Source organism: Fusarium pseudograminearum, chromosome 2, assembly GCF_000303195.2.
Source record: "Fusarium pseudograminearum CS3096 chromosome 2, whole genome shotgun sequence".
Lineage (NCBI taxonomy): Eukaryota > Fungi > Ascomycota > Sordariomycetes > Hypocreales > Nectriaceae > Fusarium > Fusarium pseudograminearum.
This window is the reverse complement of record NC_031952.1, coordinates 3,603,448-3,629,328: the sequence shown is the minus strand read 5'-3', so window position 1 is coordinate 3,629,328 and position 25,881 is coordinate 3,603,448. Positions and strand designations below refer to the sequence as shown.

General features: G+C 49.4%; 9 protein-coding genes across 9 annotated transcripts, besides 1 other annotated feature; 6 read left to right on the top strand and 3 right to left on the bottom strand.

Moving 5' to 3' along the window:
• Positions 1-28: 28 nt before the first annotated feature.
• FPSE_05500 (uncharacterized protein) lies at positions 29-1,785 on the bottom strand (the record flags this gene model as incomplete). The annotated part of the gene is made up of 6 exons (XM_009258618.1): positions 29-52; positions 108-166; positions 221-337; positions 394-795; positions 861-1,086; positions 1,144-1,785. The coding sequence occupies 6 exons, from the start codon at positions 1,783-1,785 to the stop codon at positions 29-31; spliced, it is 1,470 nt and encodes a 489-aa protein (XP_009256893.1).
• Positions 1,786-4,037: 2,252 nt separating this feature from the next.
• FPSE_05501 (uncharacterized protein) lies at positions 4,038-6,227 on the top strand (the record flags this gene model as incomplete). Its single annotated transcript, XM_009258619.1, has 1 exon — positions 4,038-6,227. The coding sequence occupies one exon, from the start codon at positions 4,038-4,040 to the stop codon at positions 6,225-6,227; it is 2,190 nt and encodes a 729-aa protein (XP_009256894.1).
• Positions 6,228-6,695: 468 nt separating this feature from the next.
• Positions 6,696-7,349, bottom strand: FPSE_05502 (uncharacterized protein; the record flags this gene model as incomplete). The annotated part of the gene is made up of 2 exons (XM_009258620.1): positions 6,696-7,155; positions 7,243-7,349. 2 exons carry the CDS (start codon positions 7,347-7,349, stop codon positions 6,696-6,698), a joined length of 567 nt encoding a protein of 188 aa, XP_009256895.1.
• A 1,264-nt stretch (positions 7,350-8,613) lies between these two features.
• Positions 8,614-9,996, top strand: FPSE_05503 (uncharacterized protein; the record flags this gene model as incomplete). Its single annotated transcript, XM_009258621.1, has 4 exons — positions 8,614-9,138; positions 9,184-9,481; positions 9,529-9,728; positions 9,781-9,996. The coding sequence occupies 4 exons, from the start codon at positions 8,614-8,616 to the stop codon at positions 9,994-9,996; spliced, it is 1,239 nt and encodes a 412-aa protein (XP_009256896.1).
• A 434-nt stretch (positions 9,997-10,430) lies between these two features.
• On the top strand, positions 10,431-13,018 carry ZBC1 (the record flags this gene model as incomplete). Its single annotated transcript, XM_009258622.1, has 3 exons — positions 10,431-10,557; positions 10,609-12,439; positions 12,502-13,018. The coding sequence occupies 3 exons, from the start codon at positions 10,431-10,433 to the stop codon at positions 13,016-13,018; spliced, it is 2,475 nt and encodes an 824-aa protein (XP_009256897.1).
• A 531-nt stretch (positions 13,019-13,549) lies between these two features.
• Positions 13,550-15,520, top strand: FPSE_05505 (uncharacterized protein; the record flags this gene model as incomplete). Its single annotated transcript, XM_009258623.1, has 5 exons — positions 13,550-13,873; positions 13,924-14,289; positions 14,340-14,760; positions 14,812-15,146; positions 15,194-15,520. The coding sequence occupies 5 exons, from the start codon at positions 13,550-13,552 to the stop codon at positions 15,518-15,520; spliced, it is 1,773 nt and encodes a 590-aa protein (XP_009256898.1).
• A 331-nt stretch (positions 15,521-15,851) lies between these two features.
• FPSE_05506 (uncharacterized protein) lies at positions 15,852-17,615 on the top strand (the record flags this gene model as incomplete). Its single annotated transcript, XM_009258624.1, has 3 exons — positions 15,852-16,096; positions 16,153-16,635; positions 16,691-17,615. The coding sequence occupies 3 exons, from the start codon at positions 15,852-15,854 to the stop codon at positions 17,613-17,615; spliced, it is 1,653 nt and encodes a 550-aa protein (XP_009256899.1).
• A 315-nt stretch (positions 17,616-17,930) lies between these two features.
• FPSE_05507 (uncharacterized protein) lies at positions 17,931-18,353 on the bottom strand (the record flags this gene model as incomplete). The annotated part of the gene is made up of 1 exon (XM_009258625.1): positions 17,931-18,353. The coding sequence occupies one exon, from the start codon at positions 18,351-18,353 to the stop codon at positions 17,931-17,933; it is 423 nt and encodes a 140-aa protein (XP_009256900.1).
• Positions 18,265-18,329: a microsatellite.
• A 2,134-nt stretch (positions 18,354-20,487) lies between the features above and the next one.
• Positions 20,488-25,376, top strand: FPSE_05508 (uncharacterized protein; the record flags this gene model as incomplete). Its single annotated transcript, XM_009258626.1, has 2 exons — positions 20,488-23,524; positions 23,572-25,376. 2 exons carry the CDS (start codon positions 20,488-20,490, stop codon positions 25,374-25,376), a joined length of 4,842 nt encoding a protein of 1,613 aa, XP_009256901.1.
• Positions 25,377-25,881: the final 505 nt, after the last annotated feature.

The window sequence follows — 25,881 nt, the reverse complement described above, 5'->3', positions numbered from 1 at the left end:
TACGACTAAATGACCATCAAGATTTACCTTAGCCAAACAACACTTTCTCAATCTGTGATTGGTTAATATTAGCAATGCCTTGTTGTAATAAGATAGATTGTACTGACCCAGTAAAAGAGATCGTCTCTGTTGTTTCTCAGCTGTTGGAACTGTGTGTCCAATCTCTCTGAAATGACGTTAGTAAGGTTCAATATACTTTGATCCGTCGCAGTAAGCATACCTGCTGAGACGCGGAGCACACCATCGAAAGCCGGCTGTTGGCTAACTGCCATCAAGCCGCTCAGGAATTGGGCAGCTTGTGGTGCACTGCCGATCTGGTTGGCTGAGAATATAACAGCTGTGATATTTTAGTGTTTGGTACTTGGTAATAAACTTAAATGGGGGAAGGCTTACCATCGTGAGGGTGATTGGCAGCTTGCAATCTCTGCTGACAGGTAATGATGGCGTTCTGCAGGGTGTCTACCGGCTCTTCTGTAGGCCACCCGTCCGTGATGATGATAACAAGAACTGGGCGCTCAAAAGCTGCTCCTACATTAGTCTTGCTGTAAATGAACGGCTCGAGAATCTTGCTGTTCAGGCTTGTCCCAATCTTGGTGCTACCGTCCGGAGCGAAGTTCATCTGAGCTTTGAGGGCGTCTCCCTTGAGGTCATCCAAGCCAGGGCTGGACTTGTTGATGAAGCGGATGTGAGTGCCTCTTTCACTTGGCGAGAACAGTGACATTATATCCGCAATCTCACTGACAATGTCAGCCTGTGTCGGCCATCGATTTTCCTCCAGCATGGATCTACTGTCATCTACTCAGAACCTATGTTAGCATTGCTCGCAGTAGTAGATAATTGGCATTGGGACTGGTACTGACCGCAATAGATGATAGGCTGGTATAAAGCCATGTGGAACTGTGAACTCACGGCTTGAGAAGTGAGCTGTAGGTTGAGAGCCGGATTGTTCACAACCGTATATGCCTGTAGGAGAATACTCTGCAGGACCGGACTGTTGGGTCCAAAAAAGCTCTCCAGGCCATGCGTTGCGACAACATCCTCTAGTATAGCTTTCAATTCAGGCTTCGTCTTTGGGTATGTTGATACCTGGGAGGAGGAAGATTCTGTTAGCTATGTTTGCTTATGATTGTCAGAATAGCTTACCGGCGACGTCATGCGAGGCACAACAATCTGATCGTAGATCATCTTGAAGGCTGCGATGACACTGTCTTGCAGGTACTTGCGAGGCGAGAGGTAATCAAGCAAGAGGAAGGCCGACGAAACGAGGAACCGTGGAAGCGAGATCCCGGTTGGGTTTTGGGGATCCGGGGCAACAAGAGCCTCTTTGGCTTTGGAGTTGAGAAGGCGATCTGCCAGATCCAGCGCTGTCTCGCCCTTGCTGTTCGGGGTGGTGACGGACGCCCCACGGTCCTTGAGAGCTTTGATGATCACAGGATCCGGGTTATTCTTCAACGCCCGCATAAGAGGAGTGTCATGGGGAAAGGAGTCGTCTTCTTCATCTACATTGATGTCCTTGCTCTCAAGGAGGATCTTGACGACCCGCGCTGCATTCTCCTTGGCATCAACTGCCATATGGAGCACAGAGAGACCATTGGGGGACTTTCGTTTGACGCTGGCCTTGTGGTTAATGAGAAGGCGGACTGCGTAAGTATCCCCGTTCAAAACAGCATAACCAAGGGGCGTATTGCCGTCCACTGGCTTGTTGATATCATCGCCACTGGTCAAGTCCTTGAAATCATCTCGAGTGAGGGTCCTGTCTCTGACTCTGTCTGCGATGATGGACATGGTGACGGGACAAATTTGGATGAAAATAATAGGCAGAAGGGGAAGCTGGATTAAGCTGTAGGTAGAAGGTTTGGGGGGATGTTGGTAACGAAGAGATGTGGATGCTGATGATCAAGCAGTAAATAACATCGGATTTATACGTGCCAACCAACATGTGTCTCAGATCCCGCTCAAACTACCTTGTTCTCTGATTCAGATGCGATATCCTAGCCTAAGCCCAATCCTGCCGTCGGAGTCACGCGGCCCGATGGAGTGAGATATTGTCTTACTTTTGCATTCCTTTTCGTTATCTTTCAAAATGGAGCTACAAGAACGGCACGGCTCTCACCGCTTGACTAGGGGCCTGCCAGGGACGGACCGTGGCGTTTGCGGGTGGGATTGTCTCCGAGATATTCGGTCTTGTTCTGATGTCATCGATTCGATGTTGACAGGATTGGGACGCGTAGATATGTCTCTCCTGATTTCATCCCTTTTGAAAGGACTCAGGTTCCACACGCCCTTTATGTCCTAAATATTTGACTCACGCATAAGCTTCAATCTATCGAGGTAAAACATAAATGATCTCAAGTGCCGTATACTGGTCGTGAGTTTATGTACGTGACGTAATTTATAAGAGACGAGAGACTTATGTCTACCAGACGTATGAAGTCTCAGCTTTCATGCCTCCTACTCCTTGTAGCAGCTGCTTCCTTTGAGACCATATTGGATAAATTCTAACCCAACCCTTTGATGTCTAATATATGAGTCTCACATGCATATAGGCCTCACAGTGAATCAATTCTCATGCATTTCTTTCTCACATTGCATTAGATCATAAGACACGGGTCACAAGTCCGATTCCCCCATGCCGCTATGCAAGATATATCTACTAGTACTCGGACACTAACATTCCCAGTCAGGAACAAGTCTCAGAAAAGGTGACAAGACAACAATATTCATCCCTTCTGACACAACTGCCGTCTCCTCATCTAAGTCTGACTCCCGCCATTCCTCACATCTAGACACAACAACCCGTGGAGAAGATCAATAAGTGCCGCAAGCATCTTCCAAAACATGTTTGCAACAGCATTCCAAAGAACTAGAACCACTACTGACTGCACTGCACTTCTCATACCCTTGTCCTAGATATCTCTCTGAACCACCAATCAAAGGAAACTTACTGAGGGACGTTAATCTGAAAGGATATGACTAGGGTGACGGGACTTTTGTCGATCTCAAAGCCGAAATCTGCCAAACAGTTTATGGATTAGTACTGCAGATCATCTAGCTATAACGAGATGCGAAGTCTCCTTGATCACGACTCAGAACTCCCGCCTTTCAAAGACGGACAAGACATAACCATTGACGTCGTCAGAGACAAGTATTGGCAGTAAATATATCAAAGAGCTCAAGGGGCAGTCCGAAGTATGCTTAGTCTCCTTGCTCGCAAATACTCAAACAACATACTCCCTTATATAATTTTAATACTTGTACAATCGTCAATATGGTCAACTTGATAAGAAAAGGGTACATACCAAACAAGAGCATAAACTTTCAAGGAGCATAAGCTTTCAAGATCGTCCTGAAAAAATAATAAACTTGTCTTTAACACATGTGATAACGCCGCAGACTACGGAGAGCAGCCAAGAGAAGCTCGATCTGCACTGGTAGCCCTGAAGCTGAGATACAGGTCCACCTGGTTGAGTTCACATGCTGACGATTAGGTTTCACAAAACGGGGAGACGGAGACTGACGTGATGCATCCAGAGTGGCTCAAATGCGATGTCTTGGTTCTGATCTACAGCTAGACTTTTAGATTCCTTCCTTGAAGAATGACCCTACTTCATATGCCGGCCGGAACGATTGCATCTTGGACATAATGTCTTGATCGTACGTCATGATCAAAATCCTAGCTCCCTTGAATTCGTCGCCCTGCTAAAGTTGTACGGTATCAAGGATGTCTCTTCGGCATTACAGCCACAATCGAAACAACTCTGCGGATACCAGCCGCGTCAGGAGGGGGTCCCGGATGTCGCTGGGTGCGATCTGGGGATCTACCAAAGTCTATTTGCATCCAAAGGGCTTTACGATGCCCGCCTCGAATGGCTAGCTTAACAGATGATCAACAAGTACTTATACCACATGACAGCACGCCATCTCAGAGCCAGAGAACCCTAGAAACACGCACACACCCATCACGAACCACTCTCTCTTTCTCTTTCACACAGAAGCACTTTTTATTTCCCATCCAAGCCTTATCCAGCTTTTTCACGATGACGCGCCTCAGAGACGTCGCTGTGTTATTCGCCAGCTCTGTCGTCTTGGCACAGGATCACCAGCAAGTCCTCAATGGGGGTTCCGGGCTTTTGACGACGCCATTGGGCACTCAAGTTAACACCCTGGGCTCATGTCTTATGGGCTCGGCGTGCCAGAGAGTGGGCAAGAAGATCACCATCGATGATATCGTCATCTCCACCGATGGTCAGGGAAACACAAAGTGTTGTCCCCTGGGTACCACTTTCAACGGGTCCCGCTGCGTCTATCCCAAGTCCACTGTCTGTCCTCCTAACATGCACTTTGCAAATGGTGTCTGTGTCCTCACCTCTGGACCTGTCTGCGAGGATACAAACTTGGTGCCGACTAAGGACGGCTGTGCCTCAAAGGTGCCGCCCCAGTGTCCTCCAGAGACTATCCTGGACAACGGCCAGTGTGTGATGAAGGAGGACCCGACTTGCCCAGGCGGAAAGAAGATTGTCAACGGACTCTGTACCGTCGATGAGGTACCGAAATGCCCACAAAAGGGCTTTCGTGCCCAGGGTAATCTTTGTGTTTCGGATGAAGGCCCAACATGTCACCAAGACTGGCTCAAGGTGGTCGATGGCAAGTGTGTGCACACCAAGGAGGCCAGCTGTCCATCTGGTACCAAGCAAAGCGGGACAGGTCGCTGTATCTCTGTGCAACCTCCTTCATGTCCACCCGGGTTCACTGTTTCCGGCAACACATGTGTGCACGATTCCGGGCCATCTTGCCCTTCCGGGTCTGCTTTCCGGAACGGCGTTTGCGAATACAGCAGACTGCCTTCCTGCAAAGAAGGAACCCTGACCAATGGCGTATGTGTGTCGAACAGTCAGCCTGGATGCCCGTCGGGTTTCAGATTCGACAAGGTCACAGCTCGTTGCCTGAGACGGGATCAACTCAACTGTCAGGCCGGATACGTCAACAGATGGGACCGCGTCAGTGACAAGATAGCTTGCTGTCCCAAAGACTTTGGCGGATTTGATGGCACCTTTTGCACCCAGGACAACCCAGGCTCGAACGCATGCCCCCTCAACTCGGAACTTCGTGACGGTAAGTGCGTCACGAGTCCAGGAGGCCAGCCCGATTGTGACGGTGGAAAGGGTTTCGTTGAGAAGGGCGTCTGCTACAAGAAGGAGGAAGCCTCCTGCCCGACCCCTCTCAAGGTCTTCAAGGATAAATGTGTCTACGAAACAGATCCTTACTGCGCTGATGGCAAGCTATCTCCTAGTCGCATGGAGTGCATCGTTGAAGGCCCCGACTGTCCAAGTGACACAACTATTGTGGATGACGAGTGCGTTTCCAACCCTCATACACCCGAATGCCCCAGCAATCTCAAGCACAAAGATGGCTTTTGTGTAGGCGAACCCACTCTTAGCTGTCCCCCTGGAACCATCAAGAACGGCGAGTACTGTATCTACGACAATGTGCAGCCTGCCTGTAAGGATGGCCTCTTGTTATTGGGCAACCAGTGCGTTACTCGCACCACTTCTCAATGTCCGGAAGACACAATGCCGGAAGGGGAGTACTGTGTCTCTATGACGAATCCAATCTGCCCGGAGCCCGAATACATCTACTCACTGGCGAGGCGTGCTTGTATCTACAAGTACAGACCATCGTGTCTACCTCCTTTCCACCTCAAGAACGGAAGATGTGTTGTCGACAACGAGCCAACTTGTCCACCGGATACAGTCCGCAGTGGAGATAGTTGTATCAAGAGGGCCAACTGTTCAGGAGACTACACCCTAGTGGGAGATCGGTGTGTTCACAACCAGAGCCCAGAATGCCCAGACCCGTCCACCGAGCTCGATGAGAAGACGGGCCAGTGTATTTCCCGTTCCGAAACCCCTTCATGTGCGGATGGAAGTGTTCTCACCAATGGGAAGTGCATTGTACAAGCCGATTGCCCTCCCAACACCACCCCAATGGGTGATTACTGTGTTTCATACCAGAAACCTGCCTGTCGGGCTGGCTTCACACTCGAAAATGGCGAATGTGTCCTCAAGAAGGGGCCGGCCTGCCCACCTGGCTTTGTCGCCCGGGGCTCGGAATGCTTTTCCTCCAAGCAACCTGAGTGTCCTTCAGGCAGTATCATGGACGGCGACCGCTGTATCATTGGTGTTAACCCAGACTGCATCATTCTGGGTACCTGCCCTGAAATTGCTTAGTTTTGATCTGAAGCTTGTCTTCAAAGCAGCCTGGAGATTGCAGCGATTTCCTGTCAAACCATCTTTCTTTGCCTCTTTTGTCATTTGCCGAATGCGTCTGCCGTTTTGCTTTTCTGATAATGCGGTACTGAGCCATAAGACTCTTTAAGAGCTTTGGAAGCCAACTGCCCATAGCTCGTCTTGTGCATCGTCCTAGCACAAGTGAGATTTCTTTATAGTCACTCGCTTGATCTTACTACCATGTCAAGTTACTTTCGCAAATAATAAATGTCTATGTTTCAGTATTACAAAAGATTACGAGTGAAGTTTGTTCAAAGAGCAAAGGTTAATGTTGTATCACTTCAACATGTTCGCACATTCTTGTCCATCCAATGTTACTCAAAACATGGATTCGAAACTTCCCCAGCCACACTACCTTTGGCATATGTGCAAATAAAGAGAGCTATCAACAATGGGCCCTAGTTATCACTAGTCTCTGTCAATCCTACCGGCAACCGCAGCATAGCCGTTCGCTTTCATGTTGAAGCGACACGCTGTGCGGTAGAGCGTGAACCTGGATCTTATGATATCCAACCACCGACCTTCCTTGCCGTAAAATCCACTAGCGATACAGGCAAATATCTTCCAACGCCACATCTCAAACTTGGTCCACGCCGCCGTAGGAATAAAATTGTACATGCCGTCGTGTTCAAAGAACCTGGGATAATATCCCGCCAAATCCCAATCGAGAAGCCAGAGCTGATTGTTATTGTCGAGTATGATGTTGCGAGGTGCTAGGTCATGGTGCGTAAAGACAAATGAGCGAGTATATGGGAGAATCGGCTTTGTGCGGATCGAATGCTCTGTTGGTGTCTTTTTGAACTCCAGGCGTGCTGAGACTAAATTCGCCCAGAAATCCAAGAAATCATCTACTGCACTGGGTTGTGCTCTGGGTGGTAAGCGATAAGTATCCTCGAGAAAAAACGACCTGCATTCTCCCGTTATTAATGATCCTGGCGATGCTAAAACAACTGACCTTAAGCGGTTGATGGCGCTGCGAAGCTGAAAGGCGAGTCGAAGGCTTGTTATCCAACCAAGGTCAGGCCACACGATGTCGAGTGTCGTCCCATAGATTCGATCCATGATGTAGCAAGAGTCATGGTTTCTCCAAACGATCCGATGTATAGATGGTACGCGAATCCCGTGTTGAGACGCGAGTATCGTCGCTCTCACAACATCTTCAGGTTTTTTCTTCTCTACGGCCCTTGGCCAAATACCTGAAAGACAGAGGCACGACATTTGAGTAATTAGGTAGACCAGAGAGGGACTTGATATACTCGATAAGTTCCTCATCCGTGTAGTCGCAGAGCCTCGTGTCATCAAGATTTCACTTCATTGCGAATTCCATGTCCTCTCTCGGTGGTTGTGCTAGAAGAAGAAGAAGTGGGCTGTTAAGCAGGTATTGCTTTTCTATTGTGCAGGAATAAGGTTGCGTTTATGCCCTACTTTCTATGACTCTTGATGCAGGGCGCCGAAGACATATTTTGCTTGACGTTATACCAACCACCAAATAGAACAATTGGCCACTGAGACCATAAGAGACGAAATTAGTAGGACATCTTATGCTACTAGAAACATAGCCTTTAGGCTATTTATTTTTGTAACCTAAGACTCAGGAGGTCAACTTTTCTGCTACCCAGTAGGGCGCTTAGGCTGTATGGACTTCTTCCCAGACCGGCGACGCTTGGCAGATCTGTCATAACTGGCAATAGTCTCGCAGAGGACGGGACAGGCAAGTATCTGAGCGCAAGAGACCAGCGTCACAATCGCAAACACGAGTCATCATGCCTGCACAGTGAAAAGCAAACATATTTAAAGTTGAACAAAACCCCTGGACCCTTACAGATACCAAAGACACGGAAAAGGTTCTTTGAGAACAACAACCTTGATTCTTGCTTCTACTTACCCCGCACTCGTCCAGGGTTCAAGTCTGTGCACTGCCATTCTTTGGGGTTGCGGACACGGTTCCGCAGCTCAAGAGGAAGGGATCGACGCTTAGCAGAACAAGGTTGGCGTTGACAATGTCTAATGCGGGGTTTATAACTCGAGGCCTGTGCCGATATGGAACACTGAACAGTGAAGCAAATGGTCAATCTTCATTACCATAACCTTGTATCCCTGTTTGCACATGCGCAAGGCTGCAGTAGTTGAATAGTAACAGTGTCTGTTCGCAGTCACATGCCGAGTCAATCTTTGGTCGGGTAGCAATAAAGTCGTATAGCACACTTACTTAGGTTGGACAGATCAGTGGTTTGCAGAGTTAGCTTGTATATATACACCGCTCCATGCTCTATAATACCTCATCACTCTGAACATCGTAACAATTGCTGTAACCTCTTTAGCAATCATGCCTCTCGACGCCCAAGCCACATCCAAGGTCAAGTCTATCATAGACAATGCCTGTGCCGACCAGACTACAAACATTCCCGGCACAACCATTGTAGTCGTTGATCGCAATGGCGAAATATTCGCTCACTCGGCTGGAACGCGCGGCATCGGCACCAAAGAGCCGATGACCCTTGACAATATTTTCTGGATTGCCTCGTGCACAAAGATGTTGGCAGGCATCGCTTGTATGCAGTTGGTCGAACAAGAAAGGCTGAAGCTCGATGACGGGGAGCACACGGAGAACATCTTGCCCGAACTAAAAAGCCTCAAAGTTCTGAAGCCTGACGGAACATTTGAAGATAAGAAGAATTTGATCACGTTGCGAATGCTGTTGACGCACACTGCTGGTTTCGGTTATACGTTTTTTAACGAAAGGCTTCGAGATTGGACCCATCCAGCAGGCGTAGATGAGTTCTCCGGAAGAATTGAGGATATAATCTCCCTTCCTCTCCTCTTTCAACCGGGAGAAGGCTGGGAATATGGCGTAAGTTGCCGTTGTTGTTGGCCGAGATCCTGCTAACATGCACAGACTGGTATCGATTGGGCCGGCATAGCCGTCGAACGTGTCAGTGGTCTGAGTCTCAACGACTATCTACAGAAGCATGTTTTCCAACCGCTTGGTATCACAAACATGAGCATGTTGCCTGATAAGGAGATGCGTTCCAAACTAGCTTATATGCACCAACGAGATCAAGACGGCAAGCTTCGTATCCGAGACCACTTGCAGCGCCTTCCTCTGGTCATTGATCCGGATAATAAAGCCGAAGCTGCTTCAGTTTTTAACAGCGGTGGTGCTGGCATGTTTGCACAGCCACAGCAGTACGGAAGTATGTAGGAGCATCAACACCAGACTTGACGTCGCTAACTTGAACAGAGATTCTCACAATGCTTCTCAACGGAGGAGCATGCCCAAAGACAGGCAACCGGGTTCTACGCCAAGAAACGATCGATCTCATGTTCAGCAACAGCGTTGAGAAATTCCCCAACTTTTCTCGTCAAGTTATCCCTGCTGCAAAGCCTGATCTAACCAACCGTATTGAAGAGCTTTACGGGGTCGAAGGCGATCCTCCACAGGTATTATAATTCATTTTCCCCTTCGGTGAACACTTATCTGACTATTGAGTAGGGCTGGGGCTTGACTTTTATGCTTACAAATGGCGGTCCAACTGGCCGATCAAAGAGCACTGTCCAGTGGGCAGGACTTGCGAATCTTTGGTGGTGGGCGGATCGTGAGCATGGGGTTGCTGGGATTGTATGCACGCAGATCTTGCCATTTGCTGATAGCAAGGTGTTGGATCTCTGGACGGATGTCGAGACTGAGATTTACAAGTCAATCTTGTAGTTGTTATTAGTATATCTGAGCTCCGTAGCTAATTTAATTACCACAATTTAACTCCCTGAGCAAGACGACGTGGAACAGTCGTGTCGTTATCTCATATAAAGGTAGAGTTAACTCGGTTCCCAAAGTAAGGCTGACGAGAATCCATGATTGTTTCTGCCCAACGTCTCATCAAATTCACACATCAACTAAACCAAAACAGCAAAGAACGCGGGGAAACGAAAGTTCTAAAGCCCCAACATCATCTAACCAGGTGAAATCCGGGGATCCGGAACTAGTTGGCTCTATGTGGGGGTACCGTAGAACTGGGGTAGGATTCTCAACCTGATAACTGGCATATCACCCACTCTTTTTCTTCCTCGTGCACATCTTTCCCTTCCTACGAATTCCATCTTCACTGTTAATTCTCAACGAGGTATAAACAGTGAGTTGACACTATGAAGAGACAACAATACGCCTGCGATCAATGCAGAAAGTCCAAGCGTGGCTGCGATGCCCCGCCTCTAGAGTATCCAGAAGACATGGATCCTATACGTGATGGCAAGTTGATCGTTGGAGAGAAGCGTCAGTCATATATATCTACAGACTTCAGTTCTAGACTAACCCTTTTTTCAGCACCGCTCGTTCAATCATCGCCCTGTTCGTATTGTATCAAGACACACAAAAGTTGCACCATGAATTGGGCATGGACTCAACTTCAGGTTTCATATGCTTTGGCCGCTGCCGCAGAAGGAGAGTCAAGCATCGAGTGCATAATCCCTTCGAGACGGAAGTCTTCACAAACCAGTCGTTCTCCAACAACATCTGTGGGCGCCGATGATACGAGTGTGGGCGCTGAGTCAACTGCGGCATCACACGTTTCTCAATCACTTCCATCAACTTTCAATTTCTCGGATATGGACAATGGGGCACATAATTCCGACATGCCCTCGTTTCTCAATAATCCGCTAGACTCATTACCCTTTGACTTTGGTGACGCGGGCAACAATCCATTGGACGCCAACTTCTACGAGATCGGCATCACTGACCTCAATATACCATCGGAGAGCTTATCAGAGTCATTCGACATCTTCAAAGAAACAGCAGATACTGCCGTGCCCGATAATTACAGTGTCTACCCCCTCATGGACCTCCCCGAGATCAATATCAGTGAACCTGAACGGTCCTTCTTTTCACCATACAATCCCAGCAGTACCACAGATTACAACGACAGACACACACGAACAAAGCGTCGACGAGTATCCCAAGCTGGAAGCGATACCCAATACAGTTCACACAGCTCTCTATCATCCTTCTCGCTCGACCAGTCCATGATGGCCCGGTCCAACCAAAGCATCATCTCATCCAATCTTCTACATATCTACCACGACGTTCTGGAACACAATCTAACATGCTGGCTCAACGAAATCACATGCCCATTTGGACGATCAAAGGACCTTAACAGGCACAGCCCTTCAGCGGAATGGGGTTCTTCGTGGTCAAACAGAGTGCTTCGTCGAACACTAAGCGTCGATCGTGGAGCTCAGTCTGCTCAACTCATCCACATTTCGAAAGATCGTCAGGCTGCAGTTTCTAAAGCGTATCACTTAGCCATCATGGCCTTCGCCACGCAGTGGGCTCAAGAGTCGCGACGTCAGAAAGAACGATACCCTTCTCCAGCAGACACTGACGAGAATCCGCTAAATGAGTATATGGATGATGTCAACGAAGAGTTCGGTCGTCACCTTCAGCGAAATCTTTGGGATCAAGCTCGTAGAACCCTTGACGACGTTGCCGACGTTGAATCGTTCCGAGTTGTTTCTGCAGAGATGATCTTTGGACTCACCCAGAAGCCACTCTCACACGACGACAAGGCAAACGACTGGACCACATCTGTGCCGTTGGGTGGGAGCTTCGACGCAGACGCGCTATCCGAGGAAATCGCCGACATCATCGAGAACAACGGTCCGCCAATCTACATGGAACGCGCCGCTCGAAAAATGCACGTTCTAAAATACCGCTACGACGCCGAACGACGAGGCATAGTCAAGACGCGCAAGAACAAAAGGCCAGTCACCTTATCCATGATGAGCACCGAAGACCAAAGCACAATCAGTCTTCTTTACTGGCTGTCAGTCATGTTCGACACGGTCAGTTCATCAATGGCCGAACGACCGGTAGTCGTAGTAGACGCCAACAGCCAGCATGACGACGCGACAGGCGACAAGGATTGGAATGTGCCGCTGTTCATTCAGGATAGTTTGGAGAAGCCTAAATTGGTTGTACATTGGCCATGTTCCTACGACGAGGCTGCCGAGGCCGTCGCAAGATCTGCTCCTGTCAAGGTTTTGATGTTTAGACATGTTCATTACCTCCAGACTGTTTTGCGACAAGGCGAGAGTCCTGAAAAGGTGGAGGAAATTATCGAGCGGTCTGTGAGAGTGTATCGGTATTGGAACATGACTCAGTAAGTCTATCTGTCAGGCAGTCATCATCTCGTCTAACATCTTTAAGTGGCACATTCTTTAGAGAGCTCCTCGAAAATTACGACTCGATCCCAAGCCGCATCCAAAGCTGGTTCATCTGCATCTCCGCGCCCATGCATCTAGGCGTCCTCCTCCTTGCCGATCTAGTATCCCAGGTCGACACCAATTCTCTTGGTCTTCCCGCGCAAACTCAAAGCCGCACAAACAGTAAATGGATCATGCGCGTCCGCGAGCGCAGTGCCAAAGAATTATCTGACCTCGCACGAGTGACGACACCAAGCACACCACTACCTTCAGAGTTCCACCACGCGCTCAATGAGAGTATGATCCTAACTGAACCGTGGACCGTGATCTTGGAACGCGCGTTCTCAAAAGCGGCGATTTATTGGATGGGCGAGGCGAATGATTTGAGGATGTTTGAGGCCAAGGGCGAAGTGAGCGAGAGGTTGTCGCAGGCAGAGGAGTGTATTAGGGCGTTGTGGATATTGGGCAAAAAGTCGGACAGTGCAAGAAGATGTGCAGAGGTATTATCTGGGGCGAAGAGGAAGATTATGGTATAATTAACTGTATAAAATTCGGGATAAAGAGAAGAATTGGGTAATTGTTGCTAGATCAATTGAAGAGTACAGCTAATTCTACATTGGTGGCGTACGACAACGCTAGAACAGGGATATTCTTGTGCTCAACGCAGCTGTTTACTCTATCTTGTACGCTGCGGATCTTGTATCAAAGCTAATCTCGAAGAAATGACATCAATTTAATCGCCCGAGGTCACATCTACCGAACATTCCCGTTGAAGTTTCTCCACAAAGAAGCTTCTGAACTGTTCACCAGAATCCTTCTCGAAGATCCCTCATGTGGCTTCCCCAGATTTTTTTCACGTAATCATCATATTCATCTCCTCTAATTGGCTTCATATCCCCAGAAACGGGGCCCCCGTAGATCCCCAGGTTTAACTCGGTATCGATGCCGCGGAACTTGAACAGGCAAACCGAGGTAACCGGAATAAGAACAGATACAAATTCTCCTGTTTCCTAACTGACTTGAACTTGATCAATTGTGTTTCTATACTCGTTTCTCAATCTGTAAAAATGACGTTTAATCCTCCCTCTTGGGCACCTCAGCTCCCTAGTACGTATCTTCGCCTAACCCTATACCCAACCATCCTAACAAAGACAGACATCCCCGATTCAATCAGCGTAGCAGACTTTATCAACACCGATAAAGCAGGCCGAAAAGCCTTTTCTAGTTCCAAAAACCCCTACACATGCGGTGTCACAGGCCAATCGCGTTCTGCTGCTGAGGTTGCTCAGCGAGTCGACTTCCTTGCGCGGGGTCTGGCCAAGGCTGTCGGTTTTGACGCTCATGATGGAACAGCTTGGGAACGAGTCGTTGCCATCTATGCTCTCAACACGGTAAGAAACACCGCATCGGACAGTGGATGCTAGTGCTAATGAGGTTATAGATTGATTATATCCCTGTTACACACGCCATTCACCGCGTAGATGGCATCGTCACACCAGCTAGCTCAGCGCATTCGGTGTCCGAATTGGAGCACCAGCTTCGATCATCCGGGGCTAAAGCGCTATTTACCTGTGCTCCTCTACTCGATACTGCGGTGAAAGCAGCAAAGGCAGTTGGAATTCCCGACAAGCACATCTTTTTACTTCCCCTACCTGATGTCCCCTCAGATGGTTCCTACAGGTCAATTGAAGACCTCATCTCTGAGGGCCAGAACCTCCCACCTTTGTCCATCCCCGCATGGATCCCAGGACAGGGTAAGAGACAGACAGCGTACCTCTGCTACTCAAGTGGCACATCTGGTCTTCCCGTAAGTAAAAGTCAATACTTCAAGGAAACTGTGTATCTAATGCAATGCAGAAAGCGGTCATGATCTCTCACTACAACGTGATTGCATGCACCATCATGATCCATACATACGAAACTGTAACCCGCCAACAAGATGGCATCGATACACAAGTCGCACTCGGACTACTACCTTTCAGTCACATCTACGGTCTAGTTGTCATCGCGCATATCGCACAGTACCGAGGCGACGAGGTCATCATAATGCAGCGCTTCCAACTCGATCAGCTTTTAGCCTGCATCCAAAAGTTCCGTATTGAACAACTCAGCGTTGTGCCACCTATTATTGTCCAGCTTTTAAGCAGCCAGGATAAGTGTCGCAAGTACGACCTCAGTTCTGTCAGGCTCGTCTTCTCAGGTGCTGCGCCTTTGGGAGGCGAGACGATTCAGAAGTTATTGGAACACTATCCGAAATGGCGAATCAGTCAAGGCTACGGTCTGTTATGCACGCGCACAATGCAAAGTTGAGTATACTAACAGTGGACAGGATTGACGGAAGCTTCACCCTCGGTCTTCCACACAAGCGAAGCAGATGCCTTCTTGGGATCATCAGGCTCTCTTCTTCCGGGCGTAAAAGTAAAGATCATTGATCAGCACGGTAACGAAGTCACAGAGCACGAAACACCAGGCGAGTTATACGTTCAAGGGCCAAATGTTGTGCTAGGTTACTTGCATAACGAGAAAGCGAATGCCGAGACATTTGTCTGGCGCGAAGACGGGTGCTGGTTGAGGACAGGCGATGAAGTACTTGTGCGAAAGTCAGAGCGTGGTAACGAGCACTTCTTTGTGGTTGATCGGATTAAAGAGCTCATTAAAGTCAAGGTTTGTTCAACATCAACACGTCTTTTGGAAAGTACTAACTGTTCCAGGGCCATCAAGTTGCGCCGGCAGAATTGGAAGCTCATCTTCTCGACCATCCCTACGTCGCCGACAGCGCAGTAATAGGCATTGTTGACGAGCGCGCGGGAGAAGTTCCTTTGGCATTTATCGTCAAGAGCAGAGAAGCAAGCGGTATTTCGGACGAAGATGTCGTGAAAGCGGTGCATGAGCATGTTGAGCAACACAAGGCAAGGCATAAGTGGTTGAAGGGCGGCGTGAGGGTGTTGGATATTATTCCCAAGTCGCCCAGTGGAAAGATCCTGAGGCGAGTCTTGAAGGCAAAGGTCGCTGCAGAGAAACCAGTTGCGAAGCTGTAAATACAATTAATACTACCCAGCTAATAGATGTTCAATGGCACCTCTTTGTCGCGTGTTTGAACTTGACCAAAACACCAAATAACAATCGCAAATCCTCGTTCCCCAATTGGTCTGTCGCTGTAGAATATCCCACTGAAGGATCATGCCCAAGCCTCCAAGGTCACAATCATATCAGCACTAGATCTTTCTAGGTTGGAATAGGATCAAAATGGACAGCAATGCACAATCAAAGTCAGCACTAGCTAATTCTACCAGTGAATAAAAGCCTCACTGTATCTTACCCAACCAACCCTCTTCCTATCCGTCAATATCAGTGCTCAGTGTGTTGGCGATGGATTCTAATTCGAGCAGCTTCTTGGGTCAGACGTTTCTAGACCTGCGCGATGGAAACCTCAGCTCCTCGTCAGCGTGGACTACAGCGGCTATAGCGACTGCAATAGCGCTGTCGCTGCTAAATTATTTCCTGACACCCCGCCTCGACCCACGGGAACCGCCAGTCGTGAAACCAACAATTCCATGGATCGGTCACATTCTGGGCATCATTCGTCACCAAGCAGATTACGGCCGACTCATTCAGTGCGTACTTCTACTCTTCTCAATCCCATCTTAACATTACTAACCAAAGTCCACAGCAATGCGAACCCAAACCACCAAATCGCGACTCTGCCCATGCTCAATGGCAAACTCTACGCCGTCTTCGATCCAAGCCTTCTCCAATCCCTCCTCCGCAACAAAACCGCGTCGTTCGAGCCCTTCGCAATCGACTACGCCAAGAAAACATTCGACCTGACCCAAGAAGAGTTCCTGAAAGTAAAGGCACCAGGCGTCTACGATGAATTCACTGACGCGATACACGCGAGCTTCCAGACTGCGAGTCTGCACCAGATGAACGTCCATTTCTTGGCCTGCATCTCAGCGAAGCTGGATCCTATGAGCGATGGAACAATGCGCGCCCATGCAGATACGCATGGCAAAGAGAAATTCGCAAATGGACAGCTTCAAGTTGAGAACTTGTATCTTTGGTGTCGCGACGTCATGTCTTTGGCTACCACGAAAGCTCTCTACGGCGATACTGATCCCTTCGGTTCCAAGCCAGACTTGATCGAGGATATGTGGTAAGTCAGAACAGCATCTTCTCGTTGTTATCGTTGCTAACAAATTCTTGTGCAGGTGCTTTGAAGAATCGGTCCCCTACTTCCTCCTCTCCCTATACCCCTCGATCACGATGCCAAAAGCCTACAAAGCGCGCTCAACTCTCCAAGACATCGTGTGCAAATGGTACTCAGAAGACCATGATGTTACCGACCCTTCCGTATCAGCCATCGTCCGCAACCGTGCCGGCTCCCTCCGTAAGAACGGCCTCACCGGCTTCGAGATCGGAAAGTTCGAAGTCATTCTACCCAACGTCGCAACGCTCAACGCCGTGCCTACGTTCTACTGGCTTCTCCTGTACATTCTCGATCGACCTGATCTCGTTGCTCGTATAAGAACCGAAGCCGAAGCTGCAGCTGTGATAGCACACGATAATGGGAAGAAAACGGTTACATTCAATATCGCAGAGTACGAAGCCAAGCTTCCCCTGCTTGTCAGCTGTTATCGCGAAACGATGCGTCTCGTCAATCAATCTGTCAGCATGCGCCGTATCTTGGAGGACATCACCATCACGACACCCGAAGGAAACACATATCTTCTCAAGAAGGGAACAGATATGCAGCTCCCAGCCGGCGTGGCTCACTACGAGCAAAGCGTCTGGGGCTCCGATGTCAACACCTTCGACCCAGAGCGCTTCCACCCAGGCTCCAAGGGCAGCCCTGAAGAGGAGCGAAAACGCAAAGCAGCATATATACCCTTCGGTGGTGGACGTCACCTGTGTCCCGGCCGGAACTTTGCATTCGCGGAGATTATCGGCTTTGCGTCTTCTCTACTCCTCGGCTTTGATGTCGAGGCTACAGGCATGGGCTTCGGCGACATGAAGAAGCTGGGTCCTCAGCTTGCAGGTGGCACAGTGCGTCCTGAAAAGTACGGCTCTGGGCTAGGTGCGCAGATCAAGAGTAGACAAGGTTGGGAGAATGTCCAGTGGAAGTTTGAGTGTTAAGCTTAACTGTGTAGTTGAGAATGCGGGGATGGTATTGTTTCTTATAAATCCTACCAATCATGCTAATACAATGAACCCCAGTTCCCGTTTCCAATACAGACAGACAGACATGGGAAAGTCCTTGTTTTTCTTTTCTCTTTTCTCTTTTAAAAAACACAAAAACACAAAAACATGCCAACTGGTGTGCATGTGTGGCATGCTTCAAACAGACATTAACTCCTTGTTCCCTCCCTTTTCCACCTTTCACTCGTATACTAACAATCCATGCATCGTATCATCCATGGGTTTTGTCATTGTTCCTCTCGACCAAGTCCTTCAGGTGGAAGAACCATTGGTCTCATTTCCACGTGTGCTTGGTTCGGTAGGAGGAATAAAGTCCTCATCCTGTGGTAGATCTACAGGCATGTTGTTGTCCCATGCCAAGGTAGGATGGTAGAGCACACGCTGGGTAGGACTATGAAACCAGATGTCCTGGGGCCATTGGCGTTGCTGCGACTGAATGGTGACCACGGAGCGGTGATAGAAGTCTCGTTCAATGTTCGGTTGAGATGCGGGAACGACGTAGGTTTGATGGTACTGGGGATAGTTGTTTCCTGACTGGGCTCCGCAGTTTGCACAAGTCTGTTGTTGTCCATTGTTGCCGCTTTCTTGCTGCTGCGGCGGCTGCTGCGGCGGCTGCTGCTGCTGTTGCTGCTGCTGCTGCTGCTGCTGCTGAGATCCGGGCTGTTCGCACATCATTGTAAAAGGTAGGTAGGTAGGTATAATAATGGATGAATGGTGTTGTCTTTGGCTGCTCGTACTACATCTTGTGCTGGGGAAACCTATCCTTAAAATACCTTTTTTCACATCTGTCAGGCTCTGTCTTCTCCAGCTGATCGACTCAACTTGTCCATCCCAGCCTACAATATTACGCGGAGACATTAAACAGAAGCAATTTGTTGACCTGCACATGCATCCGTATTGACCGTGACCACCCACATGCCTCATCTGCATGGCGCCGCCCGGTGTCTCTGCTACGGTACAGCATGTAGGATATCTGCTGATGTTTTGCCCAGCTGTAGGCGATACTATGCACCACAGCCGAGTGCCCTCAGAGATTGTATTATGCAAAGCATCGCCATTCGTCACAGTGGCGTCGGCAGTAGCTCCTTGGGTATCGATCAGTCGCCCGTGCTTGATGGTGTATTTCTCCTTTTGGCCTTGGGCATGTTTGAGACGGCGGCATGATATGCAAGGATGAGGCCAGCATCCACAAGTGGAAGTGTGTGTGCCGACTGAGTAGGGTCGAATATGCTGAGAGTCTGCAGTGCTTACTGGATGGCTGAGTCGCCTCACAAATGCAGGTTATTATGAAAACTGACAGTTGATCGTGATCAGCACCCAACCCTCCTCTGGTGTGTGTTTCCCTCGAGACAGCAAAGTATGCCGAGTTCGGTAGTAGTTTTGAAGTCACTTCATCACAATCCACATCAGCTGCCCATTTCCTTTTCACAACCCTGTTCTATAAATGAAACGAGTACTACATATACCCCAGATGAATAATATTGACTCAGGCTGGTGGCCAGAATGCCGGCTTTTTGCTTTTGCACGCTCTGCATCCCATGCTTATGTTCTCCTTCAGGCCGCCCGCATATCAACATCTCACAGGCTCGCCGGGACAACGCCGATGCAGAGAGTGAAACATGTCTGAGATAACCTATTGAGAAAAGATGCAAGCAGCTACATCTGGACAGTCTGGTGCCATCCTCAGCCGACGATCTTCGGGAAGGATAAGCTGACAAGTACCGCCGCTACTAGCACGCTTTATCTACCCTGGTAGCTGGAATGAGTTCCTGGATGAGTATTGAATCCCTGGTAGTCGGACTAGTTAGCTCGATCTCCCGTCTTTAGAACAATAAGATCGAGGAACGATGTAACGCATCAAACTACCCGGTGAAGATTGCAGGCGAGATGGTAATCAGGTACAATCCACGTGAAACATTACCATAACAGTCATTTTAATTCATGGCTTACGACTTACGCAAAGGTGACCAACATACTGTCCAACGTTACTTTGTATCACCATGGATAGTCATTTCGGCCGCCTCTGACTCGCAATCTTGTCCATTTTTGCCACAAATTTTGAGGTTCCCTGACCTGTCGTGTTACACGAAATAACAAGTCATCTTACATGCATAACCGCCATGTCTTGAATGTAGCATCGCAAGAATGCGACAGGACATGATACGATGGGTAAAGAGAGAACATTGAACAGCCATCGTAGCCCTAATGTACACACCAATTTTACGGAGGATTAATTCCAAGATTATCCGAGAATGGATGTTCAGGTACATCAAGCTCCCCCGGTTGTCAAATGTGTGATCCGCAGCCGATCTCAGGATCTTCCCGATGTCTTAGCTAAGATCAAAGTTTAACTTGTCGCGGTCGGACATTAAAAAAGGCCGTTCATCCACGCGTCAAACGTCATGAGTAACTAGATAACGCAAGCAACCTTACTAGATTAATCAGTGGAAAGTCTGTCAAAAGCTAGAGATAACCCTGATTGTCCTTAAACGTTGCCCTTCAACATGCTCGGAAGACGCGGATAGCATCTAGGGTAGGTAAGTAAACATCCACCACTTAAGCTTAATATCTATCTATGACGATGTAACTCCACCGAGCGCATCCTTCCATCTCTTAGTTAAATCTGTCGCGCTCAAGGACTTGTCCGAAACGCCGATTGCGGTTGAGCTGGTGTCGTCATAGATATCGCAAACAAAAAAATGCTAGTGTATTATAGTAAACATTGCCCAAAAATGAGATAGCAAACAAATAATTAGAGTCAGTGACAGTGTAATCTTTCACAGTTGTCAGAAGAAAATAGTTTCTTGCAATGGCTGACGAGAGACCTACGCCTCGGGATGAGGATATCCCAGGCGGTTTCCCTGTGACGCCCAGTGTCAACTCTATGAACCAGTTAACGCCCACTATCGACACTGCCGATAGGCTTGAGGCTGGCTTTGCAGGTCGTGATACGAATGCTTCGGCTGGTTATACAACCTATGACAATGTCACCTCTGAGTCTGGACAGGATAACGGTTCCCGTTACAGCGGAAACGGGACTTCAGCGGCACTTGGTGCATCTGCCGTTGGGGCTGCTGCCGGGGGTTATTTGGCTTCACAGCATCCCCACGAAAACAACATCCCAGCACAGCAAACAGAAACCTCTAATGCACCACCACTTTCTGAGCGACGCTCTTCCTCGAGCACAATCCTCGCTCCTCATCACGATGCTTCACCTACCGAGAAGCGCAAGAGCAGCACAATCGCCAACGATGATTCCTCTGCCGTCCCTTCCACTTTCGACGATCCAATCTTTGCGCCCATAAAGTCAAACACCAACGAAAAACCCGACAGACCACCTTACGAGAAGCGCAAGTCCCACCGCACAGAAGATGACCTGTTCCGAGTCCTGTCCCGTCGCAAGACGAATGCCAGCACCCCGGCCGAGAAGGAAGAGGAGCAGGAGGACAATGAAGAGCTTAACCGGCTCATGTCGCGCATCTTTGGACAGAAGAGGCAGCAGCAGAGCGAGGGAGAAAAGACGCGCCACAGCGGTGTCGTCTTCCGCGGTTTGACTGTTCGCGGCGTTGGGCTAGGTTCCAGCCTTCAGCCTACCGTGGGGGACTTCTTCTTGGGTCTCCCACGCAAGCTGGGCAAGCTCTTTACCCAAGGCCCCAAAGCTGCTCTTGCGAAACCACCTGTTCGCGACCTCATCAGCAACTTTGACGGCTGCGTGCGACCGGGCGAATTGCTTCTTGTTCTTGGTCGCCCTGGCGCTGGATGCAGTACCTTCCTCAAGACATTTTGTAACCAGCGCGCGGGCTTTGAGTCCGTCGAGGGAAATGTCACCTATGGCGGAACCGACTCTTCAGTCATGGCCAAGGATTTCCGAGGCGAGATCATTTACAATCCCGAGGACGATCTGCATTATGCCACGCTTTCAGTAAAGCGAACACTCACCTTCGCCCTGCAGACGCGCACGCCTGGTAAAGAGTCTCGTCTTGAGGGAGAGTCTCGAGAAGATTACGTTCGCGAATTTCTTCGTGTCGTCACCAAGCTCTTCTGGATCGAGCACACGCTCGGTACAAAAGTAGGCAATGAGTTCATCCGCGGCGTCTCTGGTGGTGAGAGAAAGCGTGTCTCTATCGCCGAGGCCATGATCACTCGTGCTTCGGTCCAAGGTTGGGATAACTCGAGTAAAGGTCTTGATGCTAGCACAGCAGTCGAATACGTCAAGTCAATCCGCGCAATGACCAATATGGCTGATACATCCACTGCTGTATCGCTCTACCAAGCCGGTGAACAGCTCTACGACCTTGCAGACAAAGTTATTCTTATCGACCATGGCCAATGTCTTTACTTTGGTCGCTCCGAGGATGCGAAGAATTATTTCCTCAATCTCGGCTTCGATTGCCCAGAGCGTTGGACAACAGCCGATTTCCTCACTTCTGTGACTGATGATCACGAGCGCAGCATTCGCAAGGGCTGGGAGAACCGCATCCCACGCACGCCCGAGGCCTTCGCTGATGCTTACCGTCGAAGCGAGGATTACCAGAAGAACCTTCGCGATATCGATGAGTTCGAGGCCGAGCTACAGACCCTCGCTGAGGAACGTCGCGCGCACGAGTCGGAAAAGAGCAAGAAGAAGAACTACGAGATTGCCTTCCACAAGCAAGTCATGGCCTGCACGCACCGTCAATTCCTCGTCATGTTCGGCGACAAGGCTTCTCTGTTCGGTAAATGGGGCGGTCTCTTGTTCCAAGGTCTCATCGTCGGTTCGCTCTTCTTCAATCTTCCTGATACTGCTGCTGGTGCATTCCCTCGTGGTGGTGCGCTGTTCTTCCTCCTCTTGTTCAATGCCCTGCTCGCCCTGGCTGAACAGACAGCTGCCTTCGAATCCAAGCCCATTCTTCTCAAGCACAAGTCCTTCTCGTTCTATCGGCCATCCGCATTTGCTATTGCGCAGACAGTGGTAGATGTACCGCTTGTGTTTATCCAGGTCATCATCTTCAACGTGCTCATTTACTTCATGGCACATCTGGCTCGTACGGCGTCGCAATTCTTCATCTCTTGTCTCATCCTATGGCTGGTCACAATGGTGACATACGCTTTCTTCCGTGCCATCTCTGCATGGTGTGGAACGTTGGATGTCGCGACGAGATTTACAGGTGTCGCTATCCAGATCCTCGTTGTGTACACCGGCTATCTGATCCCGCCCGACTCGATGCACCCTTGGTTCGGATGGCTACGATGGATCAATTGGATCCAGTACGGATTTGAGTGTCTGATGGCAAACGAGTTTTACAACCTTGAGCTCAGCTGCGAAGGCCAATATCTCGTTCCGCAAGGCCCTGGTGTCCAGCCCCAGAACCAAGGCTGCGCACTGGCAGGTTCCACTCGAGGATCAACCACTGTCTCTGGTGCCGATTACATTGAGCAGTCCTTCACGTACACCCGTTCCCATCTTTGGCGCAACTTTGGCTTCCTTTGGGCTTTCTTCTTCTTTTTCGTTTTCCTCACTGCTCTGGGCATGGAACTCATGAAGCCCAACCAGGGAGGCGGTGCTATCACTGTCTTCAAGCGTGGTCAAGTTCCCAAGAAGGTTGAGGAGTCAATCGCCACTGGTGGCCGGGCCAAGGGTGACAACAAGGATGAAGAGTCTGGCCAAGGCAATACTGTCGCTACTGGCGCTGAACGTACCAAGACCGACGAACAGGTCACTCAAGAAGTCGCCAAGAACGAGACCGTCTTTACCTTCCAGAACATCAATTACACAATTCCCTTTGAGAATGGCGAAAAGAAGCTCCTTCAGGATGTTCAAGGTTACGTTCGCCCTGGTAAACTCACTGCTCTCATGGGCGCTTCAGGTAAGTTACTCAACCACGCATTAATTGCCATCCACTAACACCTCTAGGTGCGGGTAAAACAACTCTTCTCAACGGCTTAGCCCAGCGCCTCAAGTTCGGCACCATCACTGGTGACTTCCTCGTCGACGGCCGTCCTCTCCCCAAATCCTTCCAACGCGCGACCGGCTTTGCGGAACAGATGGACATTCACGAACCGACTGCTACAGTCCGCGAGGCTCTACAATTCTCCGCCCTTCTCCGTCAACCTAAGGAAGTTCCGAAGGAGGAGAAGATGGCCTACTGCGAGACCATCATCGATCTTCTTGAGATGCGCGACATCGCTGGCGCTATTATTGGTGCCGTCGGTCAGGGCCTTAATGCTGAGCAGCGAAAGCGTTTAACTATTGGTGTCGAGTTGGCTTCCAAGCCTGAACTACTTATGTTCCTTGACGAACCTACCTCTGGTCTTGACTCGGGTGCTGCATTCAACATCGTGCGCTTCCTGCGCAAACTCGCCGATGCAGGCCAAGCCGTTCTTTGCACTATCCATCAACCCTCTGCTGTCCTCTTTGAGAACTTTGACGAGCTTCTCCTCCTCAAGTCGGGCGGTCGCGTCGTCTACCATGGACCTTTGGGACATGATTCCGAGAACCTCATCAATTATTTTGAGTCTAATGGCGGCCCCAAGTGTCCTCCCCACGCCAACCCGGCCGAGTACATGCTCGATGCCATTGGCGCTGGCAACCCCGACTACGATGGTCAAGACTGGGGTGACGTCTGGGCCGATTCATCTGAGCGCGAGAAGCGCGCGAAGGAGATTGACGAGATGATTGAGAACCGCCGCAACGTCGAGCCTTCTAAGAGCCTGAAGGATGACCGCGAATATGCTATGCCTATCTCCACCCAAACATGGGCTGTTGTTCGTCGCAGCTTCATTTCCTACTGGCGCTCGCCCGACTACATCTTTGGCAACATGATGCTGCATGTCGCGACAGGTCTCTTCAATTGTTTCACCTTTTACAAGGTCGGCTTTGCTTCCATCGACTACCAGAACAGACTGTTCTCCATCTTTATGACGCTTACTATCAGCCCACCCCTCATCCAACAGCTGCAGCCCGTGTTTCTCAAGTCTCGTCAGATCTTCCAGTGGCGTGAGAACAATGCAAAGATCTACAGCTGGTTCGCATGGACTACGGCGGCTATCATTGTTGAGATACCCTATCGCATTGTCGCAGGCGGTATCTACTTCAATTGTTGGTGGTGGGGTGTCTTTGGATGGCGCGCGTCGAGCTTTGTCTCAGGCTTTGCCTTCCTCCTGGTTCTTCTCTTTGAGCTGTATTACACCAGTTTTGGTCAAGCCATCGCTGCCTTCGCCCCCAATGAACTACTAGCGTCTCTTCTGGTGCCCATCTTCTTCCTGTTTGTCGTGTCCTTCTGTGGTGTCGTTGTCCCACCCGAGGGTCTACCCACCTTTTGGCGCGAGTGGATGTACTGGCTCACACCCTTCCACTACCTACTTGAAGCTTTCCTTGCTGCCGTGATCCACGATCAGCCTGTTCGGTGCGAGCAGGGTGAGTTTGCGCGCTTTGAGCCTCCTTCCGGTCAATCGTGCGCCGAGTACACCAAGTCCTTCGTTGAGATGGCTGGTGGCTACGTCCAAACTGGCGAGAATGGAATCTGCGAGTTTTGCCAGTACGAGGTTGGTGATCAATTCGGAGCTAGCTTTAGTGTATACTACAGACACATTTGGCGCGACTTTGGCATTTTCTGCGCCTTTATCGCATTTAATTATGCTGTTGTCTATTTCGCTACATGGTTGAAGTTCCGCGGCAAGAACCCGCTCAAGAAGCTTATGCAGAAGCGCAAGTCTTAGATAGAAAGTTGGGTGGGTGTGGTGAGAGTAAAAGATTGGATAGCATAATTAATACCTGTAATTAATTGATACGTACATGATTTAGTTTACTCTTTTGCAAGTATCATCTTTGGTGACATTGTTGATTGAGACGACAAGACATCCCGTCCTGACCGGTGAGGAGATCTGATGAACATGGGTATCGGAGATAGAGGTAGGCTATCTGATATGCACTCGATTTCTGACAGCCTGATCGGATCAAAAGCCCCTGCCCAACACTTTTTCAGCTCTTGTGTGATTCGTGTTGTAAGACATGCTTCGCGTGGCTGCATTGCACTTTATTAAAATTACAAATCCATTTTTAAAACTGAAATGAAGAACTACTTCATTTTGAGTTAAGGAGTCAAGATATGCTCTGTCCATCCGCGGGAGTTTGCATCCGGAATATTAAAAAAGGGGCGTTCCGGCCGAAGACTTGCATAACTCATTCACAAATACCGGGTGGATTGCATAACTAACGGGCCGG